Genomic DNA, 11,668 nt, shown 5'->3' with positions numbered 1-11,668 from the left:
GGTTCCCCGCCCTTGCCCGTCACCTCACGCTGGGAGAAGCAGGTGCGTGCGACGCGCCCGCCAGACTCTGCAGAGACGCGATCAGCACGTCATCCTGCGTCTTCCACATCGATCACGCGGTGAAGCCGAGGATGCCTTTTGCACTAAGACTCGGTAAATACCTGGAGTCATCTGCTGAAAAGACTCGGGAAACGATGGACGGACCGACGAAGACGCGTCCCCGTGTGGTAGCAGGAAGATGGGCGCCTGTCTGCGTCACTCAGAGAGGAAGGGGAGGTGCCGAGCGGTGCCCACCCCCGCCGGGCAGCTCCCCGCTCGATCCCGCACCTCCCGGGCGCATCAGATGCTCGCTAGTGGTTTCGTCCTCCCCATCAGGACAGGAAAGGACAGAGAACACCTCCCAGGTGAACCTCCACAGTCTCCGTCTGTGACGCTGGGGAGACGCCGCCACTTTCATAGGACAGTTATTTAAAAGCCAGTCATAATCTCCTTTACCAGTTAAGCTGCGGTCACAGGAAAGAGCATCGGGCAGCTGATCGAGAAATGGAAACAAAAGAAATATCGGCTCATTAAGTCACGGAGCCCCCGCGAGGTGTTCGTGGGGCATCTCGTATGTGCCGGGGATGAGGCAGACATCGGGACCCCAGAGTGAAGGCGACACAGTGTCAGGCCCCGGAGGGCTGGTGTCCGATGCGAGCGGCATGAGGCAGAGATATCGACGGAGCAGGGCGGAGGCAGAACCGGGGGCGGAAGTCGGGATCCACTGCAGTGAGGGAGGAAGAATAAAAACCAGGCCTTAAAGAGTAAGGAGAGATTTGTCACCAGGAGACAAGATGAGGAGCAGGGAGACTGACGCCTGGAGAGACCCAGAGCCATGGGGAGTTTGTGTAAGGCAAGAAATACAGGTGAAGACTGTGAGAGAGGAGGCAAAAACGAATGAATGAATGAACGAATGAGAACTAAAGAAAGAGAAATAAACGTGGCGACATCGTCTGAGAGATGACATGCACCAAGCTGAGCAGTCTACAGTCATGCTGGGGGCTGTGACCAGCCCTGAGGACGGGGAGGGGGCGACGCCTCAACCTATGAGCGGAAACGAGGATTTTAGCACAGCGCCCAGCGCTCCTTGTGCCCCGGATAATGGAAAAGGAATGTGAAGGCTGTTTCAGGGGAGACGCGCTGAGGAAAATGACGAGGGTTAGAAAGACTGGGGTGCCAGTGAGAGGCGTGACGTCCCGGAGGCGGGAACAGGGGAGGACGAGAGGGGACTGTGACCCAACGCACGTCAAGGCCGACCGGCCTGGCTGGTCCAGGCTGGATGTGATCAAGAGAAGAGTCGAGAACTCCCGGATCTCCCCTTCGCAGGATCGGATGCACGTGGTACCCACGACGGAGAAAAGACCAAATTTCCCTGGGAAAATCACGTTTGTCACTGTCCCTTTCGAATCGATATGCGTATTTATGAAATTATATCTTTAGCATGTCTCCCCTTTAGATTTTAAAATCCGTGGATGCCACATAGGCCAGGATGCAATGCTTGGCCCTGAGGAAGTGCTGGGTTTATTCAGAGAAGAAAGAGAAAGGGAGGGAGGGGGGAGGAGGGAGGGAGAGAGGAGAGGAGGAGGGAAAATGGAGAGACAGTCAGGAGAAAGCGGGTCCAGGATTCTGGAAAGACTTGCCCAGGTCTGCAAACGGTATCATCCACATAAAACCCAAACTCGATTCGAAAGGTAATGAATCGGCCACGTTGTATAAATGCAGCTTTAACACCTCTGTTCCAATAAACAATTAAAAAATCAATCAATTGCTGCCTGGCCGAAGGGCGTTTTTCACATGTGCTTACGTCTGGTTCCAGGGAAGCTGCGTAATTAATATTTGAGGTGGCATCCGTAACTGAGATCGTGTTCTATCTTAACATTAAAGTATTCTGAAAGCAGGGTAGCGAATCACTCTTTATTTGCTTCCCCATGTAGAGAACGTCTTCGATAACACATTCCCTCTGCTCCTCCGATAACGAGATTCGAGGACACAGAACACCGCAGACACCCTCACGGACGCCGTCGGAGACGCAGAAACGCGAGTTTGGGGGTTTGCGATGAACGCACCGCCCCGCAGTAAGCGAGCGGCAGCCGTCACGGGCCCATGTGACATCCCATGCGGAGCCCACCTCCGATCCTCTTGTCCCGTCTCCATCAACAAGGCTGAGGACAAGGACGGACGTGTTTAGCGCTTCGCAGGACGAAACTGCGAAGGGGGCGGAGTCAGGCACGGCGAGGACAGAGCCAGCAGCGTGTGTCACAGGGAGCCAGACGTCGCTCAGCTCCGGCGTCGACAGCGGCCCGGCTTGGTGGGGCCGATGGACGCCCTCTCCCTGTCCCCTCTGCTGCAATGCTCTCCGATCGCCCGGTCATTTCTCACCCCAAAAGAGAGCCCCTTGTCACCTTGGGATGACGGAGGAGCAGGCCTCTGAATCTGTTCCAGGAGCAAAGACCTGTTCTTGGAAGAACCTAAGAGGAAACGTGGAAATTGCTTCTGGGAGCCCGGTGCACGCCCCGGCGTCTGCCCCGGCGTCTGCGCCCATCACAGGGCCGGGGACAGCTCGGGATCCGCCCGCGCCCGAGACGGGCGTCCCCTTCTGCCACCGTCCTCTCGTTGCTGGGGTGGCCGCGGCGTCCTCGAGGCCCTCGTTAAGGAGTCTGCCGCGGAGCTGACCCTCAGGCTTTCATTTCAATAGACCTTTTATGCCAAGGGGCCGGGGTGGGAGGGGGCGTCACGCAGAGCAAGAGACACGAACGTGAGCACAATGGGGAGCCGTCCTTGCAGCGAGCGTGGCCCGTCTCTGGCCACAATGTCACCGAGCGAAAGTTATTTAATTACTCTGTTCTGGAAACGCGAGCCCTCGGGGTTCGAAAGTGGGCGTTTACGAAGCTTCCGGGTAATTAGCGCGCCCCATTATCCGAACGCTCCGTCCCATGAGACGCGATAATCGTAAAGGTCAAGTCAGAAATGGCTGGACTCTGCTTTCTCACACCGCGCCGGCGAGTGGGGACTTTCCCCCCTTCTCTCGAAGATGGCAAAGCTGCCCGTCTGCAAACGGGGGCCGCTACCTCGTGCTTCGGGTTTAACATCTGGCCACGTTTTCGTCTTTCGCAAGCCAGTGAAATTTACAGTGTTTCTGACAGTTGGGGGTTCGGCTCCAGAAGGAACTACGTCGCGACAGAGAGACCATGAAACGGGCTCCTTACGGGGCCACGGGGGTTCTCAAACCTCATCTCCCAGCGTCACCAAGGCGCTGTGGGCCGGAGCTGTCCGCCGCAGTTTCTCTAGGAATTCACTCCGAGCGTCTTGAGGGCCGGAGTCGTAAGGGCAGTGCGTTAAGGCCGAGCGAACCCGCCCTCGTCTGTGTGTCCGGTTCCTGGAGGGTGTGGTGAGGGCCGTGGAGCCACGTTGTCCTGATTCCAGCCGTCGCATCTCTCTGGACCACATGTATCATTCGTTGATTTCGTTTTTTAAAGCAAAGGGAAAAAGAAAGAAGTGTGGCCGACTTTGAGGACCGTCTGGGGCCGTGGAGTGGAGCCGGCTGAGACTTCGGTGTGACCGACCTCCCTCCATGAGCAGAGACGTGGCAGAACCAGAGGGTCGCCGAGCGGACGTTGGAACCGGGGTGGAGATTCTGGAACCTACTTGTGGCTTCTGGAGCTTCGGCCAAGTCCTTGAAACCCTCTGGAGCGCCCCCTTCTCGTCTGAGAAACTGGGGGGGGGCGAGATGGGAGAAGCCGGGTCATTTCTGAAAAGCAACCGGTGCGGTGCCTGGCGGTACCGGGCGCCACTGCCTGTCACCGCTGTGCCCTCTGTCCCTGCGGGAGCCCGCATGAAGCGTCAGCGGAAAGGGGTGATCGAACATTTCGGCCCCCTCGTGATTTTGAGGAGAAAGAAGCGAGAAACATACACACACACACACACACACACACGCCATGAGTTTATATTCGATCACAGCTAAATCACAGCAAAGCGAAACGTTTCTCTACTCATTTTGCCGAAGCTTCCAAGGACAGATGAATTATTCAGCGAGGACTTGGAAGCACAAATTACTTCTCCAAGGACGCGGGTCAGGCCCGATAAATGCTCTGATTGAATGGTCCGGCCACGTCCGATTTGTCCCTGGGAGGACAGAGACAGCTAGAGGTCAGACTGGGGATTAGCACCTTTTCGAAAGCAAAACGAAACAAAAATCGTTAAAAATCCCAGTTAAGAAAAAAATAATCTATCACCCAAGTGTTCTAAGCAGTACTCACGAAAGTAGGAAAGCACTTTACAGGTCTTACGGACCGAGAGCAAAGCTGTTTTATTGTTGTTAAAATGGCGTCATCGTCAGTGTGTCCTGAAACCGTATGAGTGTGTCTGGCCGCGCTCAGTGCTTTTCGTGGTTGTCTTACTGAATCTTCTCAACTCTGGACGGAAGTGGAAGCTTTAAAGGGTTAAGAATTTGTCCAAAATCTCAACAGCTACAAAGAAGTAAAGAATCCGGCCCTTACCCCAGGTTTGTCTGATTGTAGAGCTGACACCTCAGCCTGAGATGTGTCTCCAAACGCATGTTTTTTAAAGGCTCTACGAGATGAGACCAGTGCGGACATCTTCAAAAAAAAAAAAAAAATTTTTTTTTTTGAAAAAAGTATCTGGCATTTTTTTTTCAGGAAAGGGAGGAAAATGCATGTGCGACCCCACGACTTCACATACTGCATTCGAAGATGCATGTTAAATACGTGAAAAATGGAAAAACTTGAAAACGTACGGTTAGGCCTGCGTGTCCACTAGACGTCTGTGGCAGGAACGGAGCACCAAAGAGCCGTGTCACTCAGGCAGCGTGGGGACGAACGCAGCTGGACCTGCCTGCGGGTTGTCGCAATGACGGCGAGGTGCCCTGAACTGAAAGCTCCGTCGAAACCACAGACACGCGACAGTGAAGCCCTCACGCGCCACAGCGGGAGTGTGGGATGCCCCTCTCAGCTGCTACGGACAAGACAGAAAATTACGTGATTACGTAGAGGGACGAGGATGAAAAGTTCACCTTCGGCTGGAAACCTGAGGAGTCACCGTGCCTCAACGGCTCCTTCTCGGTCACCTGACTCTGGACGAGACGGAGGGCACAGCGGGCAGCGGCTTGGGTACCAGCCTAGCTCTGCCGGCAGGGGATGTGTCGCTCTGGGCCAGCGACTCAGCCTCTGTGTGTCAGTTTCATGATGCACACCATGGAGAAAAGGGTACCGTTAACCTCGTGGGGTTTACAAAAGGATCGACAGCACTTGGAACGATCCTCAGCCCAGAGTAGATGTGTTTTTTGTTGTTGTTGTTTAAAAAATTAGACACGCAGATTTTCTTTAATGTAGCCGATCGCGGTGACATTTCCATGCAGCTGGGCAATGATTTTCCTTTCCAGGCGAGTGATGTTGTGCCCGGAATTATTCTGAGTTAGCGCCATCCTCACCGACCCTCCCCGTAGTTAGATACCCGCCTCTGTTCTGTGCCGCTTCTTCGCCGACGTATCTACTTCGGTCAAATCAATACCGTCCATTCTCAACTGCGGAGTAACAAGAACCAGACCTTAAACACTACGTAATAAAATAAATCATTTCCCTTCAGGTCTGTTCTCGTGTCTGACACGGCTTCGCCATATGAGGAAGTGGCCTTTCTCGTTTCCCACCGATCCGTCCTCAGCTTCTGAAATTTTTGACAGCGAAGCCTCTTGAAAGTAGATTGGGAATAAAGGCCGGGAAAACCTTTAAGCAACCAAACTAATTGCAGATCCATTTTTCGAACTGCTCACTTTGGGGTTGTCATCCAGACAGCTATGGCTCACAATACACAGAAGACTTAGAAAAGTCTGTATTCCCTTAAAAAGAAGCACTCAAAATATTCTAAACTTTGTGCAACAACCAGTACTTGACATTTTACTAAAATTGGGCGTTTGCACAGTTTCCCACCATTACGTAACTCTACTTAAACGAGTACTTTTCACAAACACTGTTGTCGACACCTCTGCACTTTGGGTAAATAATAAACATTATTCCCCCAAATATTTTTGTTTTCATGCTCCGACGTCAGGTTTAGGGATAAACGAAGGAAGTCAGATGTAGTGCTCGAACTCGTTTAAGTGGGCGGCAGGGAAAAGGGACCCAGCCAGACGCAGGGTCGGAGCGTGTGTTCCGGGTGGTTCAGTCAAAGGGATGAGAACAGTAAGGTGACGGGGAGGAGGCGGGAACAGCACGGGACGAGCCGCAGATTCCCCCGAGGGAGCGTGGCAGTCCCCACGAGAGGCTCCGTATTTATGTCTCGCATTCCTCTGTTCTCAGGATTAATAAATCTTCTAGGCAAGAAATTAGTTTAAATAAACTCTTGTCCAGATAGAAATGTGTATTAATGAAGAAGAATCGTTTCCTCCACTTACCCAAGAAAACGTGAGAGCCATTAATGACGATCTGACTTCACACACATAACTGTACGTTCTCAGCCCCAGGAGAGGCTTGTTGACGTTATGACAGCTGATACGCAGAGGCGGACAGAATACTTTCCCATCGAGAATACTTCCCCGGGCATGCAAACCTCAAAAGTAAAACACTCTTCTTAGGGGGAAAAAAAAAAAATGAAGATAGAGAATTTTCCAAAGAAAACGTGAGATATTGCTGTTGTCTTCATTGGCAGAGGTCCAGAAAGAAAGTGAGGCGTGAATAAATGGTAATGGGCGTGGTGGGTGAGCATCGGGCAAGGCCGCTACTTTTTTACGGGGTTTAGTACAATGCCATAGCGACTCCAGGATGTCACCGAGCTCCGTGATGACAGTTTATGTCCAGCTTCAGTTAATAGGGACAGTGCTCAGCATCTTCCTTCAAGCCACCGATTTTGAGTCAGTTGGAAGAAAAAAAAAAAAAATCATGAGAAAAGATCAAACCCCATTTGGGCAGAGATGAAATATTCAGGAAAATTAGAAATACCTACTTTCTGGAATGGGGGTCGGATCCACTAAAGACAGTTGTATACACGGCTTTGAAGCTGGGGGTTCGGGGCCCCTCACCTCATGGGTCTTCCCGAGGTCAGGATGGCGACCAAGAAATGTGTACCCGCGGTGACACACTTTTATGAAATTTGCAAAAGTTAATACACAATCAGGGAACATCCCAGAAACAGGAAGCCATGCCCTCTCCTCCTGCAATGTCTCTCCAGCGTCCCTTCCTGACGAAGGCTGACATTGCGCCTGCCGGCAAAAGAGAAAGACACACAGAGGGCTCCGGTCCACGATGACAGAGCAGGCGACGAACGTGGTGGCGAGAAGCGAGCTCCCCGACCGCGGGGCTGTCCAGCTCCCACAGGGCGCTCCTGCTTGCACACGTCGTCCAGCTGCTGTGGGCCCACGAGACCACTTTACACTTCCACCTACAAAGCACGGTCCCCGGGAGAGGTGTTCCCACTCCTTCCCAAAATAACAATCGCAGCCCCAACGGTCACTGCGGCCACCGCTGCCCCCATCGACTGCCGCATGTGCCCGGTCCCGGTGCCAGGGCGAACCCCACGACCGACAAGGTCGCTGTCCCCTCTTTGGACCCCACTCTGGGTGTCCCACACCCCCAGCCAGAAGCCCGGCCGCTCTGGGCTCTTCGCCTGGTGGGGTGTCCCACGTGTGTATCGTAAGCAGAGGACTCAGCTCTCGTAAACACTCGGGCAAAACGGGAGTTCCCTTTATCACCTGACAATGAAGCACATGCAGTGACAAAGCGCCGTGCGCAATTTTTCTTTTTCGGTGGGGAAAACAATGAAATAGAATCGAGAGTCTCTTTGTTCACAGGGCACTCTGCGCCGAGGTCTTGGCTTTGGTTAAGTTCCTTGTGTTACGGTGGCCTGGTTCCTAAAAACTTGAACTTCCTGAAAATCTGAACTGGAAAAAATGTGTGGGTTTTTTTTCAAGGCTCGCCGCTGGGCCCCATGAGCTGCGTGAGCCATCGAGTCACAGATTCGCACATTCATTACACCATTTCTTCCAGCAGGTGGCAGTGAAGAGCCTTGTTCTAAACCAATTAGCTTATAACAATTTCTGACAGGTGAAGATAAAATATCTTGAATTCTTTTTTTCCGACCTATGCAAAGATGCTCTGTGGGCCAGTGGTTCAAGAGCTGCCACCTAAGACTCATATGCAGGGCTGACTCTGCGAGCCTGCTGACTCGCAAAGCTGCCCAGATTGGGGGGTATCCGGCCTGGGGCACCTCGGAGGTGGAGAAGGGGACACATATTGGCAGCCACGTATCACTTCCCCAAGGAGGACCTTCTTACATCCCTGGTGAGGCGGTGTCTTCTGGGATCAAGTTCATACGACTCTTGGAAAAGAACTCACGTGTTAAACTCTAATGGTTGGTAACTCTCAGCCAAGATGACCAGTGAATATTAAATCTATTCTGGACAACGTGACCTGTGGTATTGATGTGGACCTGCCACTGATTTTATTTAAAGCTCCAGCCACCCACCTCACTCATAATTGTGTATGCTCGTATGTACACACAGAGGGATATTATTATCAGATAGGAGGTTTACAATCCCAGAATTTTCCTACGGTACGAGTGCAGGGATGGTCCTGTGAAAATCAGTATCACTGTCAGTGCCCGGGAAACGTGGGCCAAACGCCAAGCTGCCGCCCACAGAGACGTCCTGCGGGTCGAGACTGAAGAGGAGACGCGCAGCCGAGGGCCTGGAGGCAAACGTCCAGCGGAAACGAGACGAAGTGGTTCTGAACCGTGCGGAGGCTTGGACGGTGCCCTCGGGGAGATTCCGTGAGCGGGCGTGCTGGGCCGACGACTCCTGCGGCCGACGATGACGACGGCCAGTTCCATGATTTTAGCTGCGTAAGATGCCCGCGTACCTGACGGACTTACGCCGGCCTGTGCTTCCTGACTCAAAATTAGACTAGACGCAAAATTCTCATTTCGAACAAAACGCAATATAACCCGCGTTACACGTATTTGGGGGGGCGGGAGTTCCTCCTCGTTGGGTCATTTCCGTGTGTCTTAAACTCTGAGGATGGTACACATGAGACTGTTAGTCCTCAATTTTCATCTTTGCCTGGAAAACTTTAAGAGTTTAAAGAATCTGTCTGCCATCGATCCGGTCTGCCAGCCAGTAAGGTAGACTTTCTGGAACTTTCTGGAACTCTCCCTTCTCTCCTGCTCCTTCTGTGACTCTGTGCCACACGTGATTCTTAAACTTCAAAAAAAAAAAAAGTGTTTTTCCTGGATAATCCACCGCTCCATTACCGCAGCCTCGCTACGCGTACACCTTGCGAAGTTTTGTTATTGTCTTTTCGGGATGTGTCAGGGGAGGGGGGTGAGTGTTATTTTACTGTTTTGAGTTTTTGATCAGAAGCAAGGACTTGCGGTCGCATGCGAGGTTTCACCAAGTCGGGCCGACGTCGCTGGCGTGAAGCCCCTCTCCCTCCAGAGGTCTCAGTGTGGCTCTGGCGCTCCCGACAGAGAGGACGTCGTCCAGGGCAAAACACCTCAGATGCACTCAGGCCCTGACGCCCCAGCCACGACGTTAGAAATACGGATGTGAGTGGTGCCGTGGGAGCTGGCGAGCGGGGCGGTCGGGGGCGGAGCACGTGCAGGTGTCTGGAGGAGCCTCGAGGTCCGAGGCGCGTGGCTCGGTGGGGACCCACTGTCCTAGCAGCTACGGAAGGGCTGGCACCAGGGCCCTGCCCGGGCACCGTGGGCCAGGCCGGGATCTTTCTGAGGTATCCGTGGGGATCGGACAGCTGCCCATCACGGCTGCCGCCCAAGAGCCGGTCCTCGTCTTACATGGAGGGGCTCCCTGGGGTGCAACACGAGCTCCCTTGCAGGAATGGGGCCCCAGAGACGAGGGAGGGGCAGAGGAGGGAGATTCAGGGTGCAGTGGAAGTGGGACCCCCTGGACGGTGACGAGCCACACCTTTCTGGCTAACGCGCTCCTAGTTCCCCTGCTGCCGGCAACCGAGACCCCAGCGGAGGACTCGCTCTGAGACCGGCACCGGCCCTGGGGACAGACGCCGCCCGACGAGGGGCTGGGAGATGGCCCAGCCCAGCGCCCCACGCCCGCCCCGTCCTCTGACACTCACGGTGGGCGGGTGACGAGGACAGGCGCACACGAGCACCCGTGACGCGAGTCCCACCCGGGAGCAGTCCGACGGCCGGCGGTGTCCCTCTGCCCCTGAAGCACGAGAGAACGCCACGGTGGCCAGCAGGGCCCAGGGGGCCCACGGGAGGACTGGCATGTCCTCTGCTGGGGGACGTTTCCCCGTGATGGCTCTGTGCACCTGTCCCCTGCATCTACTTGAGCAAGGAAAAGACAGTTAGTAATGGAGACACGGAGGAAACATGTGACATGGCACATCTGGGTGTCACCAGGGGAGTCCCCGTGGGTCGGGCGGTCAACGAGAAAGGCTTCCGAGTCCTGCAGGAATGTCACCCGGGAGGGCCGTCCAGGAAGTGACGGGACCAGCGCAGCAGGGCCGTGAGCCCGACGTGGGAGGCGGCCGGGGTCGGGGGTCTGGGGCATCGAGCTGCAGTCAGAGCTCAAGGCTGGGGCCCCGGACACAGGCAGCACCCGGGCACGTGTCCCCAGCAGCACGGTTTCCATGGAGAGAACGAAGCATAAGTGTCCACGGACTGAAAGGGGGCTGAACAATATCCTGACGTACTCGTGGGTTTCGAGTTTCCTGTCTTGTCGTTAAACTTATAAAAGCAGGATGTCGTCGACGAAGCGTCTTGAGCGCGGTCTCTTTTTCCTTCACCTTCCCTTTGGCCCCGTTTCTCTCAGGCGTTGGGGGGGGGGCTGGGACGCCAGCAAGAGGAAGCGGAGTTGGGGAGACACTTAGTTTGGGGGCGGTGGGACAGGCTGACGGGGGTGCCGGGCCCCTCTGTCCACGGTCAGACCGCCGCTGGCCCTCCTCGCGTGCAGATGGCTTCCAGGGTGCCAGCTCACCCTGAGCTGCGAGTTGAAGGAACGGGGGACAGTTATGACGTGTGGTCAGTGTCCCCTGAGCACCCACCGCGGAAGGACGTAAACCCCACAAGAGAAACGAAACACAATGTTTGGAGCCGGAAACGAGATGCGGCGCTTTTCTCCCAAATGTTTGAAGGAAAATAAGTTACTGCCCTGAAGGTAGATGGATGTTACTAAAAATAATTTGCAAAGTGAAGGAAAGATTTTCCAAACTATCAGTAACTTCTGAAAAATAAGCAAAGTATTGTAAATGTGGGTTAAGCCGCTAATAAAAACATGAGGCTGTTTTTCCGACATCTCCCACGTTTGTGGCGTCCGTCGGTTTTTTAATTGTCACGTGTTGTGATTTCTCGCGTTGGTTAAGTGTTTGCTTTCTCGTCTAATTTTGCGTTTTCATTCTGTAACCTCTTTCTTCTTGAAGGGGCTCTCCCAAATGGTCTCTGCAGGGGGCCTCGCTTAGCCCGACCCCCGTGCACTTTGACGGCCGGTCAGTGCGGGGCAGAGGCGGCGATCGGCAGAGGAGGCCGCCACCTGGACTCGCTCGGCGCCCTCCGTGACGCGCGCTCAGGGCCGCAGCACAGACTGGCCGAGTGAGGACTGCGGGCCCCGTGGACACGGCGGGATGCGCTCAGGGGCACGGAGCTTCCACGT

At 54.4% G+C, this 11,668-nt stretch overlaps 1 protein-coding gene across 1 annotated transcript; it reads right to left on the bottom strand.

The window, feature by feature from the left end:
* Positions 1 to 2,635: 2,635 nt before the first annotated feature.
* On the bottom strand, positions 2,636 to 10,820 carry LOC120619227 (uncharacterized). Its single transcript, XM_039883496.1, has 5 exons — positions 10,131 to 10,820; positions 7,361 to 7,428; positions 4,793 to 4,848; positions 4,536 to 4,634; positions 2,636 to 4,161 (listed from the first exon to the last, which is right to left on the bottom strand). The coding sequence occupies exons 1-5, from the start codon at positions 10,649 to 10,651 to the stop codon at positions 3,997 to 3,999; spliced, it is 909 nt and encodes a 302-aa protein (XP_039739430.1). The 5' UTR covers positions 10,652 to 10,820; the 3' UTR covers positions 2,636 to 3,996.
* Between the last annotated feature and the right edge of the window lie 848 nt (positions 10,821 to 11,668).

This window comes from Pteropus medius, unplaced genomic scaffold (assembly GCF_902729225.1).
Source record: "Pteropus medius unplaced genomic scaffold, Ma_sr-lr_union100, whole genome shotgun sequence".
Taxonomy (NCBI): Eukaryota; Metazoa; Chordata; class Mammalia; order Chiroptera; family Pteropodidae; genus Pteropus; species Pteropus medius.
Note: the sequence above shows the minus strand (reverse complement) of the source record. Positions and strands in the feature narration are given on the sequence as shown.

Excerpts from the sequence above, each read along its gene's own strand:
- LOC120619227 (XM_039883496.1), bottom strand. The coding sequence starts at position 10,651 with ATGGAAACCGTGCTGCTGGGGACACGTGCCCGGGTGCTGCCTGTGTCC. Across the intron at positions 7,429-10,130 it reads GTCCTCGTCACCCGCCCACC|GTGGAAGTGTAAAGTGGTCT; the intron begins GTGAGTGTCAGA and ends CGTGCTTTGTAG. Across the intron at positions 4,849-7,360 it reads TGCAAGCAGGAGCGCCCTGT|GGCTCTTTGGTGCTCCGTTC; the intron begins GGGAGCTGGACA and ends CCTGAGTGACAC.